The 19,547-nt window shown below is 34.3% G+C and overlaps 1 protein-coding gene across 2 annotated transcripts; it reads left to right on the top strand.

Annotated features, from left to right (window-relative positions):
• Window positions 1-11,267: 11,267 nt before the first annotated feature.
• On the top strand, window positions 11,268-15,363 carry LOC147545015 (ABSCISIC ACID-INSENSITIVE 5-like protein 5). 2 transcript variants are annotated; one of them, XM_086633488.1, is made up of 5 exons: window positions 11,268-11,405; window positions 11,779-13,141; window positions 13,980-14,051; window positions 14,164-14,190; window positions 15,012-15,363. In XM_086633488.1, exons 2-5 carry the CDS (start codon window positions 11,960-11,962, stop codon window positions 15,084-15,086), a joined length of 1,356 nt encoding a protein of 451 aa, XP_086489614.1. In that variant the 5' UTR covers window positions 11,268-11,405; window positions 11,779-11,959; the 3' UTR covers window positions 15,087-15,363. The 2 variants fall into 2 exon arrangements, with proteins under 2 accessions (XP_086489614.1, XP_086489615.1); XM_086633489.1 differs by lacking the exon at window positions 11,268-11,405 and having other exon boundaries at window positions 11,408-13,141.
• The last annotated feature ends 4,184 nt before the right edge of the window (window positions 15,364-19,547 follow it).

Here is a 19,547-nt window from a genome sequence, read left to right as displayed (position 1 = left end):
CGATAAAAAGCCACTGGTGATAGCAAGGGTGGTTCCACAGACACCCTATACTAATGCTCTAGACGCCCTTTCCAAGCCAAATTATACCAGCTATTCAATATTCATGGTCAAATGAGGCGCCCGGGACAATAATGTGTGGCGGGTATAGAACTAACCATCAATCATTAACATCAACTTCAATTAATAGATGGTAACGGTCACTGACCAACCGTTAGGGTTTCATGTGTCAAACTCAACGTCCCCATCAACAGTCAAATGTCTCTCTCTCTAACCTTCTTCACGTGTCAATCTAAGACAACTCACATGCAGTCACCGATCGATCGATCGATCGATCGCATTTAAAACCCCACTCACCTCCTCACGTGCACCCGATTACCCCCTTACAGATTTTAGGGGAACCAAATCTCACTTCTCACGGTTCGGTTCCTTCACCGGTTTTCCTCACGGATCGACTTTTGCGTCCCACCATTTGTCATACGAATCTGACCGTTGATGTTTGCCACTAGACAGCTATTCAACAAGTGTTACTGTGCGACGTGTTTGACAGATCTTGCTTCCTTGTCCCAACAAAGAACAACACTCCCTTACGTGAGTGTCTGCATCAATATTTTGGAAGTCCATTTCAACATAATTTCTCAAGAATTTTGTATGTATAAGGGCCCCAATCGCAGTACTGTGGGGCGCTTATAGTACTTCGTAATCCAAAAGTGTGTCCGGCATCTAGATTCTAGGGTGAGATGTTCCGGTAAGAGCATCTCCAATGCAACACTCCATCGTAGAAACTCTGAGTGCCACATGGTTTTTAGAGAGTGCAACACTCCATTTAGATCTCTAGGATGACAAGTCGAGGGTGGAATAGAGATATCTCAAGAGGATACTCTATTTCTAGAGTGACCTTTTGAGATATCTCTAATTGTCCAATTCATCAATATTAAATTTTCAAGCAATAGAAATCGAGTCATCTATATTTTCTAAATAACTAATTTTAAATTGACAAAAATAACTATGCCACATAAGCAAATAAGATAAGTTTAGAGTTTTGCATTGGAGAAAAATAAACATTGAAGATCTCTATTTTCGCCACCTAAGAGTGAGAATTTCAATTGAGACTTGACACATACGATGAATAAAGATTTTTTTGAGTTTTGCATTGGAGATGCTCTTAGATGAATAGATGAGCAGTTTCTGGGTTCCTCGGTCTAATTCCCGCCCTAACCCGACTAGGTCTGTTTTAATATGAAAGATTTGTAAATGAACATGAAGTTTATATGTTTAAGTTTCTTAGTAATAAGCAAAATTTACTTATTAAATTGTGAACTATAGATATAAAAGAGTGAGATTTAATATGAAATGTCAACATTCATATGTATGAGGTTTAGGGTTTACTTGCTAAATTGTGAACTATAGATATGTAAGAGTGAGATTTAATATGCCACTCACCATATAATGGAAAAAAAACACTTGAGGGGAAATATTCCTTTAAATGTTTTGTGTTGTGTTTTTTAGTTATTTTACTTTTGTCTATATTCTTTGTGGCACTTAGTGTTACATTTAATGGTAACGAGAAAAGGTGGCGAGAGAGATGAACGTGACAGAGAGAGGTGATGAGATGGAGGAAAGAGAGTTAACGCACATCTAACGGTAACGAAAAAAAGGGAACTATCTGGATATTTTTGATAAGGTAGGGAGGGAGCTACGCGAGAAGCTAGTGACAAAATAGGGGGCCTTTTGAAAAATAACCCTTTTTCTTTTACATGTAATCTGTTCGGCTTCTTTTAACAAAAAAAAAAGAAATCTAATTTGTTCCGCTTCTTTTAACACAAAAAGAATGTAATTTGTTTGGCTAAAAAAGAGTAAATGACAAGATTTGTGAAGTTAAGTGTTAGACTATAGTACACTACCCTCAAGAGTAGTTTTATTGGCCCAACACATTAGTATAATTGGGGAGGTGTATAGCAATTATAGGGAGCGCCTTCAGAACTTATCTACCAACAACAAAATGGCAATAATACTGCCTATAAAACTGATACTAAGAAGATCAAGAGTAAAGCCATGGTGAAAGTACTAGCAAATTAAGTGGAAGTGCACTGAAAAAGTAGATAAATGGAACCCATAACCATATTTTACAAATCACCTTCATTTCTTTGCTCCTCTCTCTTACAAATCAACATTTTTATCTCTAGATTTCTCTATCTAAATCTCATAAGTTTATGTAAGTAATTTTTTCGTCTTCCTCTTTCTTTACACATCTTTTCTTTTTCTTGTTGCTATGCTCATACAAGTTTGGAACTTGCGTGCGACTAAGTTGTGCACCGAACTTGCTAACTAGAACTCTAACGAAGTCATTAGGGGATTGTATAGGCACCTTCAATTTGGCTATTCCGAAACGCCTTTAAAACATCAAGTCGAGACTCCATACCTAAATGAAATGAGCACCAACCTCACTTAGATGGGCCTTCCACATTCAATCTACATATGCGAGCTGGACCTTCCCAAAGAACTCTTTGATTGTGGTCATTTCGCTTGGAACAACGTCCTCTATTAGTACCGCCGTTCCAAGGGGCATTCTAGGGTCGAGCATCTTTAATATTTTTTTTTTTTTGAACGGGAGATTCCATTAATCAAATAAATGTCAATTACAAAAGTAAAGGACACTAACATTAACAACAAAATTATAACAGATTCAAATTTAGCCAACGGGCAACCAAAACAGATTCAAATTTACTGATCGTAGATCGACTTCCAAAAAAAAAAAATTTTACTGATTTTTTTTTTCGGAACAACAGTAAACTGTTCAAATCTCTAGCCAAACTCCATTTTTGTCATCCTCTTCATCTCTCTATAAACCGCCTTTTACCATTCTCATAGTCCATTTCTTTATTTCCATTTGAACCTATAACAAAGACTAAGATCATCCTCAAAGCTTCTTCTTTGTCGTCGTCTCCATCTCCAAAATCCCCAAAACCACTACATAAAAATATAAAATCCCATTTCAAAGCCTTCAAACCACTCTCCAATCACCCAAAACAACAGTTGAATCGATGTAACATACCGATAGTTCTGATTCTTAGAGCATCTCCAATGGGACACTCTAACAAACACTCTAAAAATTCTAGTTGTCAAGGGCCAATAGAGATTCTCTTTCCTAAATGTCAATATAGAGACACTCTAATTGTTGTTGGTCTCCAATGGAGATCTCTAAAGTGTTTATACTTAATACACATGTCCTTCTTCAATTCAATAGATAAAAAGTAGTTAAAAAGCAAGATTTTCTATTGGTTGAAAATTAAAAGTAACACTTAGAGAGTCTCAACTAGACACTCTCATTTTAGAGTTTCTCTCTCTAGACACTCTATAATAAATGTGTCCACCTCATATTAGAGTGTCTAATAAAGTGTTCCATTGGAGATGATTTTTTAACAAAAACTCCAAAAAGTCTATGTGGCACTCTAAGTGTTAGAGATTGAGTGTCCCATTGGAGATGCTCTTACACTGATAGCTATTGAAAGTCTCAAAATCCTAATGGAAGTGAACATCAAAGACCAAAAATATCGATGAAGCTCGGAGTTTGGGTCAGACATAAATGTGCAGATGCTTTTTTTTTTTTACGAGAGAGGGCACTCTTAGCCGTTTTCTAAAAACTGCAGGCACCAATAACCAGAACTCGGAAATAACACAAATGGGGAGCCAATAAAACTTCCTAGCTGCACAAGTAAATCAAGTATTGTGAAAGGAAATCTATTGTCCCTCCAAACATGGCTAAGCACAATACAAGTTTAGTTTATTAGAAGAGGTGTTGAAGCTCTAGGAGTTCAATTGTTTTCTTATTTGTAATTCTAATACTGATTGTACTCACTACTTTGCTATATTTATTTTATGGGTAGTTTTAAAGGCCCCCACGTAAGTGTTGAAGGCGGCTCCCTCAAGAAAAAATTGAAAGTAAATTTGTGAGTAAAGGAGATGCCTTTAACATGTTGGAATCGGAGCCGATTTCGGATCAGTTCAAATCGTCAAACTCAGAAACGAAGGACACCATTGCGTTCGTCTCATCGAGCTCTTAAGTTTAGAGCCAAGAATCACTCAAATCCGATTACGGATGAATGAGATATTCAAGTCTGAAGTTTGATCAATGTTTGGTTAATTTATGGACTAAGTCGCAATAAGGAAAAGTTGGTTTGGGGATCATTTACGCAAAGCGAGCACACCCAGACCAGACGGCTGGCATTCGCTCCGGGCAAATGCGCAAGATCCAACGGATCTGGTTAAGCCCGTTTCGGGCACGGAGTGGGAAATCTCCAGAACCTTAATCTAACGGTTGATTTCCTTCAGATGTCGGGATAAGTTTCGGGATGCATCTCATGATCTAATGGAGGGCGTTTCTTCCGAGATTTTGACAGCGATCTGACGGTGCTAATCGTAGCCGGACAAGTAACTATTGGAACTAAGTGATTCGTCACTTCTTTCTCCCAAAAGATGCGTCCCTAAACCTAACAGAAGTGTCCCTTATGAATGTATCTCTTCGAAACCTATTTATAGGATCCAAATGAACTCCAAATTTCATTCTGTTTTTTCCAGAGTATCTAGCATTGTTACAAGATCATATTAGAGTGTCTAAGAGAAAGATTTAGCAGAGTTTTCAAGGAGTTTCATAAGCAAGAAGTTTGGTCCATTTGCATTAAGTCACAGGTTAGTATACTTTCAAGTTCGACTGCTTTCTGATTCGAAGTACCATTGAATCGAAAGGTTAATCGTTGTATCCTGGGAGACAAACGCCGGTAACTCTTTGGTACCATACAGGGCGTCAATTGTCTTAAGGAAAGAGGAATACCTCGCCTCGATTAAAAATCTTCTTCTTCTTATCTTCCGATTTTTCTTTTTCTTTTTAGTCTATCTGATTTCTTAATCAAAGGCATTCTGATTTTTTCAAATCAGAAGTATGTTGATTTTAAAGTAATAAATTAGTAAACACAGAAGGAATACAATTCATCTTTCCGATCTTAAATCGATAGTGAGATTCGACTACGAATCATCTGTTCTGGATAACAGACATTATCGGTTAAAAATACGAAAGATATTGAGTTGTTCTATTCCTTAGTTTTTCTCTATTAATTTGGAAAGAAAGTGTTTTTGATTGAAATACAAATAAAATCAAAGTAGTAATCAGTTTCAGCAGTGCTTCGGTTATAGACTCGTTGAGTCAACTCGTTGAATCGGTACACCGAAACCAACATAACACTTATAGGAGCGGGGCGCCTCTGGTGCATGAAGATGCCTGAAACCGCACGTTATACTCCCTTGGTTGCCAAGAATACTAAACAGGCTGCAACTGATATGCCAAAAGAGTGCTTCAGGTTGATTTGGAGGTTACCCTTCTCAATAAGTAATTGGGTTCTTTTTTGGAAAGTGTTTTAACTTTACCCTCTCAATACTAATTGGTAATTGAGTTTGCCTCCTTCAATAATTGGTAATTGAGTTTTCCCCTTTAACTTACTAATGTTGTTAAGAACACTAAGACGATGTTTGACGTGTGTAAATTGAATATGAATACCAAGAATGATGGTCGAATGATACAAATTTAGTAACTATAATGTCTTACTTTAGTGTTGGGTTTCGTAAAAGATATGACTAATTTTGTCCGTAGATAATTTAATTTATGATTCCAATTCTTTTACGACAAACATGACCTCAGTATTTTGTTAAAGATAGTAAGTTCAAGGGAGTAAACTCACTTACTAATCATTGAGGGGGGTAACTCAATTACCAATTAGTGATGAGGAGGTAAAATTAAAAAAAAAAAACCCATTTTTTTGTGTTGTAGTATTGGCAAGTGAGTTTACCACATTGGATTTATTATTTTGGGCAAAATACTTCATGTCTGGCTAAATGATTTGGAATCACAAATCAAACAATTTATCGACAAAATAAATCTTTACAGATCGTATTCTTGACTAAATCCAATAGTAAAGTAAGGCAATAGAATTACTCAAATTACATTAAGCAGACGTTATTCTTGGTAATCATATGTATTTGTCACATGTCAAACATTGTGTTAGTGTCTTTACCAAAATTAACAAGTACAAGGAGGTAAAATCAATTACCAATTGTTGAATGAGGTAAAATTAACTACCACTTAGTTGTGGGGTAAAACCAAAAAGCCCTATTTTATTTGTAAGAAGTTAAGTTTAACAACACCTTCGCATATTTAAGTTTGGTAACACAAAAACAAGTAACGTCTTTGCTTACTTAAGTAGAAAAACAAATTGTTTTCAACACCATAAAAAAGAATTGAAAAGTAAATTTGGTAAAACAAAATTTTTGGACTTGAATTCCTCTTTTTAATGTTTTTTTCCTTTTGACTTTAAAATTAAGTTTCTTAGGTTCAACGTGTACATGAATTATACTTGACCAAATTATTTATCGTATCTACTTCGGCTTCACCACAACAAAACCTCCACCACAATTACTGTCACAACAAACCATCTACCGCACCATTTACCACCACCTCCACCTCAGTAATCAACGCACCTCCACCCGACCTCACTCACCACCATAGCTTCACCATTACCACCACACTTCAACTACCGACGCCATACCTCCACCACCACCACCGCCATACTTTCACCACCGCCACCACTATATTTCCAACACCACCATACGTTCACCATTACACCTTGACCACCATCACATGTCAACGCCACCATCGTCCCTCCATCATCACCAACGTCGTGCCTCAAGCACCGTCCGTCCACCACTATCACATCTCAACCACCACCACACCTCCAAGGTTTCAACACCACCACTACTACTTCTATCACCAGTAGCACATGCCTCCGTCACTAGCTTTAACATCACTACCGTTGCTATTACGACAACGACCGCCACTAACACCACACCACTATCACATTACTTTTGCCACAACAATGATAATGAAAATTATAAACAAATTATTATACTATTAAAGTCAAGTATCTCCGCAAGGAATGAAATAAAAAGTTAAATTATTCTACCAAAATAATTTATCAACTCCTTTTAATTTATACGTGACTAATTATCCAAATGATTCAAGCAAAAAACTTCTTCTATATTTAGAAGAGACGAAGATATCAATCATATATTCAGAACATGCCGTATGGCACGAGAAACATGGATTTGTCCACCTTTAGAATTAAGATGGGAATGGAGTAGGATTTTTATTGATATATTATGTGGTTGGTTATCGGATAATGAAGAAGAGAAGGTAATTGAGCTAAGGATATGTGTCGCTTGGTATTTATGGAAGCAAGAAACAAATTTAACTTTGGTGAACAATCACACTGTAGTTAGCAGATCATATTGATTGTTGTTAGATTAAATGAGAGTTCGAAGACAACAAAGAAGTGAATATAGAAAATACCCAAGAAGCAGGGCACAACCCAAATTGATAGCCTCTTGGTAGGGAGGAATTAAAAATTAACTTTGATGCTAGATATATCAATGGACACGACAGACTAGCCGCGATTTGTAGGAATTTCAAGGGAGATTTTGTAATGGCTTGGGTGCAATCTGTAGGTGCCTCTTCGACCATAGAAGTTGAAGCAAAGGCAGCTGATTTAGCTACAAAGCTAGCTAAGATCTACATCAATATACGTGCATTGTTGAAGGTGACGCTATGAATGTGGTATTGACGTGTGTCGGGCTCGGAAGATGATATACCATGCAGGGTTAAACCAACAATAATCGATATAAGAGATACATTGCAATTTTTTAAGGATTGTCGCTTTTCTTTTTGTCCTCGTAATGCGAATAAGGTTGCAATTAGCACATGAAAATTTTGGGAACAACTATGATACGCCAAAGGAATTGGTCGTAGTTCCTGAATACTTTGTAAGTCACTTGGAGACGAATAAACCCAACATTTCTTTCGCAATTTTCATAAAAAAGAAAAAGTAAAAAACTTCACCTTTTTGTTCCCGAACAACATCTAAGGTGGGGTAGTGGTTCAGGACATCGGGGGGCATTTTCATGTCCCTCAATGTCCGTGTTATTGGTTCGGCATAATTGAAATGTCCCGAAATGTCTATATTATGCGTTTCAGACATTTCAAACGTCCCGAAATGTCTCTGTTATTCGTTTGAGACATTTGAAATGTCTTGAAATTTTTGTGTTATTTATTTGAGACGTTTGAAATGTCTCCCGATGTCTGTGTTATCCATTTGAGACATTTCAAATGTCTTTAAATGTCTTTGTTATTCGTTTGAGATATGAAATTACATACATTTCAAGACAAATTAGTTTATGGACATTTAGAAACATTTTTAGTGTAAATTTGGAGAACTTTTAGAGAGAGAATGCCTTTCAAAATATGGAAAACACCTGTGGACATTTCGGTAAGGAAGATAATAAAAATTATTATTATTATCATTATTATTATTATCATCAAATTAGATTAATAATATATAATAATATAACAACATTAATAATTTATATATTACAATATTATATTATTGTTATATTACTATATTATAGTAATATTATATTATTATATTACTACATTATACTATTATATTATTATTATTATACTATTATTATTATTAGATTACTATATTACTATAATATTATATTAAAATAATGAATGTCCATCAATGTCCACATATGTCTACAAAAGTAACAAAACATAATTTTAAAGTATTAATAAAAATTTGTTGTTTCATATGATAAGTCAATAATACTAATAATATTTAAATATTTATCAAATGTCTATGTCTATCAGTGTGCACAAATATCCACAGATGTTTACGAAACTTCGAAAAATATATTTTACAATATTAACAAAAATGTTTTATTTCATATGATAAGACAATTATAATGTTAAAACAATAAAATCCACCAAATGTTCATCAATGTCCACATATATCTACAGAAGTCAAAAATTGTATATTTGAAATATTAATACAAACATATTATCACATATGATTAGACAATAATGATAAAATTAAAACAATAATACTAATAATAATATCCACTACACATTTTGTTTATGGACTCGATATTTTGAAATGTCTCCAAGACATTTTATCTATAGATTAAATGTCTTTAAATGTCTACAAGATATTTTGTCTATGAACCAAATGTCTTGAAATGTCTCCAAGACATTTTGTCTACAAACTCAATGTCGACATTTGGTCTATAGATAAATGTCTTGAAATGTCTTAAAAAGTCTCGAAATGTCTATGAGACACTTTGTCCATAAATGTGCTTCTAAATCCCTATCCATTACCACCCCCTAAATCTCAACTCTGAAGTATAGAATAAATCTGACAACGAATACATACATTGCGTGTATACAAAACAGGTAGAGATAGACTATTAATCGGGCCAAGTCATCATATACATTTAATATTTTACACCCTATCCTCTGTTGATTGTATCTTTAGGTCTCCTAGATGGAGACACCAAATATTTATGCTGGGAAAACATGTGGTTCACTTTTTTTTTTTTTTTTCTTTTTTGTTAAGATATGTGGTTCACTTTAAATCTATACAAAACACATACACCTAAGTCTAACCAAAAATATCAATTTAAGAAAGTGAGCTTATTTTGGAAATGAGTAGTCATTGCTCAAACACTTATCTTATAGGATGAGGAGTTAGGTTTTGACTATTTTAAATGTAAATAGTGCATTTAAACTACGATATCTCAAGTCATATCATCATCCCTCACTCTTATCTTTTCTTTATATCAATACAAACATTATTTATTATATGAAAAAATCCTAAAACTTCCCCCTACCAACAACAACACTAGACAATGACCTCTAAAACCCCCAAGAGTTGGTTTCTTGGTTTTGAATGGAATGATATCTCACACCTAAAATAGATACATTGAGCTTATACCAAAGCCTATAATTCTTAGAAATAGGACAAACACCTCTACATGGAACAAATATAGTATAAGGAATAATACATCACCATTAATAGTGATATCATTTTACAATATGAGAAAAAAAACACAAAAGATCAACCGCGAAATCCCAACCTTTTTCTCTCCGTAAGATATAGTTATGGATTTTTGAGCCAGGGGTCCAAAAAGTGGGGGGTAAACCCAAAAAAAATCCACTCTTGCCCAAAAATTAGTTGCAGGTCCAAATGTCAGATTTTTTTTTTTATTTCCCTCTTGCCCTTGGACGGGACATGCTGACGTTTCCCTGAAAAAAAAAAAATGTCTGGTAAATAAAATAATTTACCAGTATACGAAAAATTCAAAGTTTCAAAATTTTTTAAAAATTTGAAAACGAAATTTCAAATTCCCGCCCAGCAAACCATCTCTTCCCGGTAAATAAAATAATTTCCCTTACACAAAAAATTCCAATTTTCAAATTTTTTTGAAATTTTCAAATGAAATCTTTTTTTCGAAATTTTCAAATTTTTAAACGAAATTTCAAATTCCCGGCCAAAATATCAAATTTTTTGAAAATTTTAAATTCCCGGGCAAATTTTGAAATTTTTTTGAAAATTTTAAATTCCCGCCCAGCAAAAGTGTCTAGTACAGAAAAAAATTTCTAGTAAATAAAATAATTTCCCGGTCTCAAATTTTTTTTTTTCGAAGTTTTGAAATTTTCAAACGAAATTTCAAATTCCCGCCCAAATTTTCAAATTTTTTTACCAGTAAATAAAATAATTTTCAGAAAAAAAAATCGTTTCCCGAGAATTTTCGATGGCAATTTTGTAATTTTCGATAGCATGAACGGTAAATACTTTATTTTCTAAGGGCCCTTTACGTAATTTTGACCCCCCAAACTGACACATTGGACCTCCCTTTCATTTTTAGGCAACTTTGGGTGAAATTTTCATTTTGGCCCCCTTTTTGGACCAATGGCTCAATCCCTCTATAGTTATAGTTAGGACTAACTAATTCAATCAAAATAATTAGTTTTATGTTCCCCAATTTCTTTTAATTTTTTTTTTTTTGTTGAGAAATTTCTTCTAGTTGAAAAACAGTTAGTGAGATGTTTGAGGCATAACATGGTCACTTGGCGAAGTCTAAAGGAGTAAAGGGTATGGGCAATGTGCCTCAAAACTTAAGTTAATACTTCCCAAATATAGAAAGAATTAAAAAAGACAAAAGAAATATCTTGATCTAATGGCTTGTCAAAAACTAAAATGAGCGATCAAGATTGATCCATATAGCTCTCTCTTATTGGTTAGATGTCAAATAAAAAAGCTGAAGCAACTTAAGTGGTCCACGTTTTATAAAGTTGTTGGCTCTCTAATATTTTAATCTTTTTAATTGATCGCTCGACACTTGGCACCACTATCTCTAGGCAATAATAACCTATACTGAACAAGACACAGAAAATACACAGTAGAGAGAGAAAGTGTAGAGAGAGAGAGAGAGAACCCGAAAAAACGGGAAGGAGAAAAAAACAGGTATCTTTTTTCATATTGTATCCCTTTTCTCACTCTTGTTCATAATTTTGGAATAAAAACGTTTTAATTTCAATAATTTGGTAAAAAATTTGAAGGTTTTTTGAAGTTCTTTGTTTTATTAGATTCTAGTGTATAAAGTTACTTGATTTTAGCTTCCTGATCTGAGAATTGGGTTCTTTATATTTGTTGATTTGTGGGAATTGTTGTTGTTTGATAGTTTCTAGCTAGATTTGGGATGTTAAAATTAGGGGTTTTGGTTAATTTTTGAGCTTAAATGGGTTTTGGTTGAATGTTTGAATCTGTGGATTTTTGTCATTAGGTATAGATGTTGTAGTTGTGCTTGGGTTTTATCTAAATTTTGAAGTTGTTTTAGGGTTTTGCTGGGTTGCTATCACAATTTGGATTTGGATTTGAAGTTGTAGGAGAACAGTGAGAGAAGAAAGAAGTAAGAAAAGTATTAGATCTGGTTGTCTATTTGGTGGTTAGCTAGAGCCTAGATGAGACAGTTAGTTCAGTTTAGTAATTTAATCTGATCATATTTGAGGAATTAAAAAATGGGGTCAAATTTGAACTTCAAGAACATGGGTGATGGGCCACCGGAGAGTAATGGTGGTGGCAGTGGTGCTGGTGGTGGAAGAGCTCCTGGAATTTTCCCCTTGGCTAGGCAAACATCCATCTACTCATTGACATTTGATGAATTTCAAAATTCTATGGGTGGAGTTGGGAAGGATTTTGGATCAATGAATATGGATGAATTACTTAGGAATATATGGACAGCTGAAGAGGCTCAAGTCATGGGTATGGCTTCTGCTTCCTTTGGTGGCTCCGATGGAGGCGTTCCCGGTGCAAATCTTCAAAGACAGGGATCTTTAACGCTACCCCGAACTCTGAGTACAAAGACTGTTGATGAAGTTTGGAGAGACTTATATAAAGAAAGTGGAGGTGGTTGTGGCAGTGGTGGTGGTGGTAGTAGTGGTGGTGGTAAAGATGAGAATGTAGTTGTTAATGGGGGAACGGGTTTACAGCAAAGACAACAGACTTTAGGAGAGATGACTTTGGAGGATTTTTTGGTGAGAGCAGGGGTTGTAAGGGAAGAGACTCAATCAGTTGGAAGACCAAATAGTAATGGATTTTATGGTGAGCTATACAGTACTAATAACAATGGTAGTTTAGGTCTTGGATTTGGACAACCAAATCGGGCAAATGGAATTGGTGTTAGTCGTGTTATTGAGAACAATAATCCACTCACTAATCAGAACCCGACTTTGGGTATCAATTTAAATGGGACTATAACTTCTCAGCAACAACAAAACCGACAGCCACAACAAATCCTTCCAAAGCAAACTCCTGTTCCTTATGCTTCTCCGTTGAATCTAGCGAACAACAGTCAGTTGGCTAACCAAGGAATGGGAGGTGGTGTTGTGGGACTAGGGGAAACTATGATGACCAATGGGTTTGTTCAAGGTGGTGGCGGTGGTCGTGTTGGTGGTGGTGGGGTTGGTGGTTTAGGAGCAGGGGCTGTTACAATTGCAACGGTAACGCCTGCAAATCCACCATCTTCAAACGGGTTTGGGAAGATTAATGGAAATAATTCTACGTTATTGCCGGGTCCTTATGTTTTTAATGGAACCTTAAGGGGAAAACGTAGCGGTGCTGTGGAAAAAGTTGTCGAGAGGAGGCAGAGGCGAATGATAAAGAATAGAGAATCAGCTGCAAGATCACGAGCTCGTAAGCAGGTGAATGTTGAACTTGACATTATACACTTATTATTTCTGTTTGTTTCCCGTTCTCTTTATATTGTCTTCGGTAATATTCTCACTATGTTTTGGGTTATTGCCAATATAGTAGTACATATATACTAGTGAATTACACACGATCACGTCAAAACCTTCATTTATTTCGAACTATGACATTTAGACGAGTAGAATGTGAAATCCCCTCACACATTCGTCTTGACTTCTACGGACCATTGGGTTAAGACTGTATATCCTGGGCTGTGGTATTAATGTTGGTCGGTCTTCGAGCCTTAACCCCGACTCCCCGAGAAGTAAGGTTTGACTTAGACCCCTACTTATAAAATGACCACCTGCCTCTTTGATAAGCAATGCTCAGTATCTTAATCGTTATAAAATTACCTCTTCTGTGGTACTGGTTCACCTAAAATGAGCAACCGTCATATTGACCGGCTTAGGGCATAAATAGAATAAATCCTGAATAGCCTCGAACTTACAGCAATTTTAGGTTCTGGGCTCCCTCAGTAAGAGTAGTAAGTTCATCAAGCGAGGAAGAAAACACATTTACTATGTTAGTCATAGCCACTAAATGGTCAAACACCAGTAAGCCGCCACAATATAGAATTTGGCAGAACTCATAACAAATGAAGATAACTCACTAGCTCTTGTTTGGGAATTGGCATTGAAAATGAAGATACCTTTTACTTAAATTGTTTATTAGCGTGGGAATATTCATGTTAATATCTCGCAAAATTATTTCAAGAGGTGAAAATACATAACAAAGACTATCCATATTGTCTATTGTTTTTGTGAACTTTTTGTGGTTCTGGGTGTCTGCCAGGCTTATACAATGGAGCTCGAGGAAGAAGTTGCAAAACTGAAAGAAGAGAACCAGGAATTGCAGAAGAAACAGGTAGGCTCTAATTGTGGAGTATCGACCTTTTTATTGCATTTAGTTCCATACTTCCATTTTTTTTATTAAGTTTAGTTCCATCGTTTCCCTGATCATCTTTGGGTTGTTGCAGGCTGAAACTATGGAGATGCAGAAACAGGTATGTAATTTCATTACCTTACCACCAAATGATGGAATAGAAGTCTGTGTAAATTCTCAAGATTCTAGTCAATATAAGGTCATGCCAGCTTCCCATAGTCAGTATTAGGGCTTACTCGTGTATGACCTACTAGTCCTAAGGATATCAAGTGAAGTTTAACGAATTACCCATTGAAGGACAATGTTCCAGAACTACTCTAGTCCACAGGCCAAAGAGGTCGAACCTATGTATTCTGATCAAGTAACACCATCTCCTCAACTTGGGCCGAATAACACAACAGACCATTTTAGTAGCGGAAAAGCTGAACTTTGTTAGAAACCCTTTATTTTTTAGGTGATAGACTATCTTGCAGTGATATGTTATATTAATCAAATAAGTCCCTATAATTTGTGTTAAGAGTCAAAGTTTCGGTTTACGATTTTCTCTGTCTTTGATGACTTCAAACATTCTTGTTTTATATGATAAACCAAAACTAGATATCCTGCCCCATGAAAGTATGAAAGTACTTACCAATGAAACTACCTCTTACTTGATGTGATCCATCTGAAATCACTGCATTATGGGATCATCCCTTCTTATTCTGTTATCTATTAAACAAATTATCAATTAGTCCACACTAGTTAACTTGAAGGACACATCAAAGACTAGGTGCATCAAGAAACCGAACATGTAAGAGATATTAATCCGTTAATAAATGCAATATTCTGCACATGACAAGTTGATATAGATAAGAGAATGCATTGTGATTTAGTTAACGAAGCCCATCGGTTAAAACAAACTGTGACTTGATGTTGCATTTTCTTTTTATTTGTTTTTTGCAGGCCTTAGAGATGATGAATCAGAAAGCCGGAGCTAAAAGGCGATGTTTAAGGCGGACACTAACGGGGCCTTGGTGAAGTAAACCGTGAATAAGAAACTTGATTAGAGGAACTAAATTAGTAGTGATTGTACATATACGAGAAGAGTGGTTTGTCGATCGGTGAGTTGAGAACTTAGATTGTTATATTATTTGTAGATTAAGCTTCCCCATTTCTGTAATCTTTTTGTTTGCACCTTCATTGAAGGTCAATATAGTTAGGTTACATAAAGATAATGTGTTAGTTTAGCTTAATGTGTTTGTTATCTACTCCACCGAGATCCTTGACAATAAAATATATTGACACGAGGGGAAAATATTTACGTGTTTTTTTTCTCGATTCATTACGGGTTATATCATCTGCATTCGCATGAATATATACTTGAGCACTGCTTGGCCATTTTGGATCATTTCACTGTTCTTCACCGACATTTTACAGAAATACATGTCTATAACAGCTCAATGACAGTAGGATGAGTCGAAGGTCAAGTAGAGAACCACGTAGGGAGTCCATATAAATTTTTGAAACCAATGCGATTTCGCAAGCTCCTAAATTGATATATATACCTGTAAGAGCAAACATTATCTAAGATTCAAGAGAAACCTAAATTGCTCTAGTGGTGTCATGGGTTGCTTGGCTTTCTACATAGAACGACAAGGTTCGGACCATAGACACCATTGAAGTATAGCAAACGTGCCACCGACAAAATAGAGACTACTGAACTTAAAAATAACGTCGCACTTAATATGTGGACAACGACGAAGAAATCAAGGGGTCCACTAAACAGAAAGAGTGAAATAGTGATAAATCCAATAGCACATAGGAAGATCTAAGTTCATAAAAAGGCAAAAGAAGAGACATGCAATGATGTTGAGGACCTCAAGTTTTATTAGGTTTTAATCATCTTGATATTTTATGTGTCCCAACTAGTAGTATATTGTTATCTGTTAAAGACGTGTGACAATCTATTTTAAAATTAAAAGTCTGATCTTGACTTTGAACCAAACATTAAAATAGAAAGTACCATATTCTCAACTAACTTTTGTACATCAAAATTCCCTTTTCAAAGTTGTAGCTGTCTAACCATTAATTTTCAAAACTAAATCAACTTTATTTACGAAGATGAGAGTTTATTCCTTGTTGTTAAAACACCAATTGATTTTCAAACTCAAAATGCTGTTATTCAACTTCGTGTTATTTGCACACAAAAAAAAAAAGAACTTCGCGTTAATAATCACTTCTTCAATTAGAAAAGATGTAAATTCAGAAAGTAAAACTATAACGATGGAGGTTACGGGTTCGATTTTCTGCAAGTAGTATTTACCAGATAAATTTTTATGTAAATTCTAGTAAAGTTTTTGTACGTATCTTCGTGTTGTTTGTCGCAAGAAACCTTAAACCTAAACAGTATAACCAAAAATTAAAGGCAAGCATCAATTAGGTAAAGTACCGGGGGGATATCGAAATTGGTACGGTTTGAGAACTAGAATTTGAAAATTTGAAAGAATAATTATTCGGTGGCTTTTGTGGTAAAGTAGCTGTGAGGCATGTGAAGATAGATTTTAATGGAAATATAGTTAAGAGGGACTGAGGAAGGGACCTACATTCAAGAATTGGCCAGTCTTGCATGCATATTATTATTATTTATTGGAATCTTTGGGGAGGCCCAACCCATTCACTAAAGACAATTAAAATGCTGTTTCCTATCAAGCATGAACTCATAAAGATTAGAAAAAAAAAATTGGACAAGTATAATTAGTGACTAAACAAATTGTGGTTTGTCATAAATTTCAATTTTAGGACCTCAACTATATACATATGTGTTAGGTGGGATGTTAATTCTATTTTGATAAGATGATAATTTGTTTGTTTCTCAATTACGTGGGAAGATCAGAATCTGAATTTTGTTGTTAAATAAAAAAGGTCTATAAGATATAGTTTCATAGTAATATATTCAGTACAAATGTGTTTTAACATCTAATATAATAGGTGGAAGAGACATTTTATAGTTTGTATTTTGAGTTGGATAAATAAAAATACTAATGAAAATGGAAAAATTTTAGGTTTACTCGGGAATTATGAAAAATTTAGAAAAATATTGTATCTGAAAATATTTATGTATATTGTACGTACGTAGTCTATTTTATAGGTGTGATTATTATCATCCAATGAAAATAGGTGCTCATAATTTCTATACTTGTTTTTTAGATTAATTTAATTAGCAATATGATGCTATGAAAATGAGTGTTTGTGAGATTTTTTTTTGTTTGAAAGTTCAGAGTTAGAGATATATGGTAAGTATGTCCATTTTCTATTGTTCCAAAATTGATAGACTAAGTTAAGTCTATGGGGAAGTGCAAAGTTACAAACCCAACACACAAGAGAACCCAATGTAAACTTCTTTAGAATATTAACTTTATTAATAAGCTATATTTTTGTATCTTTCAACCCAAATCTCAATGAAGAATCAACATATTATATAATCCATATTTGTATCAGATAACCAAACGAATACAAGATAACCCTCTTACTCAAGCGCTTGAGTAGCTTAGATCTATATGTAGTGAATGACGACGAACATTTGTCTAACTCCAACCATAAATTAGAGAATTTCGATAGAATAAATTAATTTTCTTACATAATTAAAACACAACTAACGTTAGTGTAAAACTAGATAATATTTTTTTATGTGCTAGCAATATTTATTGCGCGAAAAGAGTGCAAGTTTTGTCGTCAAAACAACTTAATAGGTTATGCTTGAAATAAAAAACACAGGGAGTAAAAAATAGTTTAACATTGTATTTAGAGAAAATAAAAGAGCTAAAAGAAGCTAGTAAAATTATAAGGGATGAGAGAAGAATTAACCCTTGAAATAATAGTGATTAAGATAGCGTTAGAGTTTCTTAGTTAATTTACAACAGCTCTTATTAGATGGGTAATAGCAATTATAGAATAATTTGTACATCTGGGATTCTTCTTAAGATGGTGTCAGAGTTTCTAAGCAAATAATTAACAAGCTGGACAGCCGGTTTTGAGGGTTAGATACCCCAATATATATTTCAACAAAAAATAATACCCCAATATATATATATATATATATATATATATATATATATATATATATATATATATATATATATACCAACGGCTTCTCATCAATTATTTCTAATCAATATGCCATGTTACCTCAATTCAACCTCCTAACCCAACCTTCTTTTTGTTGAAATAGTCAAAATAGTGAAAATACACAAGAACAAAGCTAAAAGATTTTTATGAAGCAGAACAATTTATTTAGACTACTCTAATAATTTTTTTTTTTTAAAAAAAAGACTTCTCTAATATACGAAATAACCATGACTAGCCGGCAACCCTTTGTTCGAGTGGTAAGAGGTTTATATTCCACGTTGGAAGTCAAGAGTTCGAGGCAAGCTGACAATTATATAAACAATAAAACAATGACTACGTGAATGATTTTTGTTTTTAATACAATTTAATAGAATTTTTAACATTTTTAGTAGAATCTAGAATGTCGTTTTTACTTCACTTTTTCTTGATCTATTTTTGTGTAGTAATTTGAACAAATTACGAATTTCACATAGAATCTTGTTGATTCAGAAAAAACGTGGCTCAAGTCAGGCGATTAGTTGGGTATAAATAAAGTAGAGGTAGATTAGTTGAGTTTTAGTCATTTTAAGTTGCCTTTTAGGGGCAGATGTATATGACCTTTAGGACTCAAATCAGACAATTTTAAGCTTATTATATTCGTGAATTTTAATATATTTTTGTATTATCTTCTCATGTTGTATCAATGCCTTGTAATGGTAACTCATGTAGTCCATTTCCAAAATAAAATGTAACGTGGCTCACCTGTTTGTAAGCGAGTCATGTGGAACTGACATAACGAGACAGTTAAACATCATTCTAACATGGCACATCCCTAAGGAACACTAATCATGTACAAAATAGTTTTTTGTATTTAGTTATAATATAGGAACTTGAGTCGAAGGTCCAATTTTTTTAATTTTCAAAGTTATAAAGACAAGTTATACTTTGTTTAGATAGAAATCCAACATTTGTAGTTGTTATTGGTTAAAAATATATGTATCTTGTTTAGTTAAAAATCCAATATACTTTGCGACTTTTTTGTAGTCTTTTGCTTAACATTTTGCAATTTTTTGCAAACAAGTTGCACCCTTCTTGCAAACGATTGTAAAATCTCTTGCAATCGATTGTAAATTGCAAAATACCTAAGGAGTTGAAGACTATGAAAATTTGAGTTATCATTTTTCACCTAACAAAACCCTTGTTGTGAGTACCAAATTTCCGGGAAAACTAAAAGAGTAAAATGTTGTTACCGATGTGTCCATGTGAGAACTTTGAGGAGTTATTTTTGAGTAATATTGATAATGTGATTTGTGGGTTCAACCAATAGTAACTTCAATGTACCAACACTTATCTATATCCCACCTTAGCAACCCAAGTACGGAGGCCAATTGGAAA

This window comes from Eschscholzia californica, unplaced genomic scaffold, assembly GCF_041429995.1.
Source record: "Eschscholzia californica isolate CP2 unplaced genomic scaffold, dmEscCali1.0.p SCAF_4, whole genome shotgun sequence".
Taxonomy (NCBI): Eukaryota; Viridiplantae; Streptophyta; class Magnoliopsida; order Ranunculales; family Papaveraceae; genus Eschscholzia; species Eschscholzia californica.
Note: the sequence above shows the minus strand (reverse complement) of the source record. Positions and strands in the feature narration are given on the sequence as shown.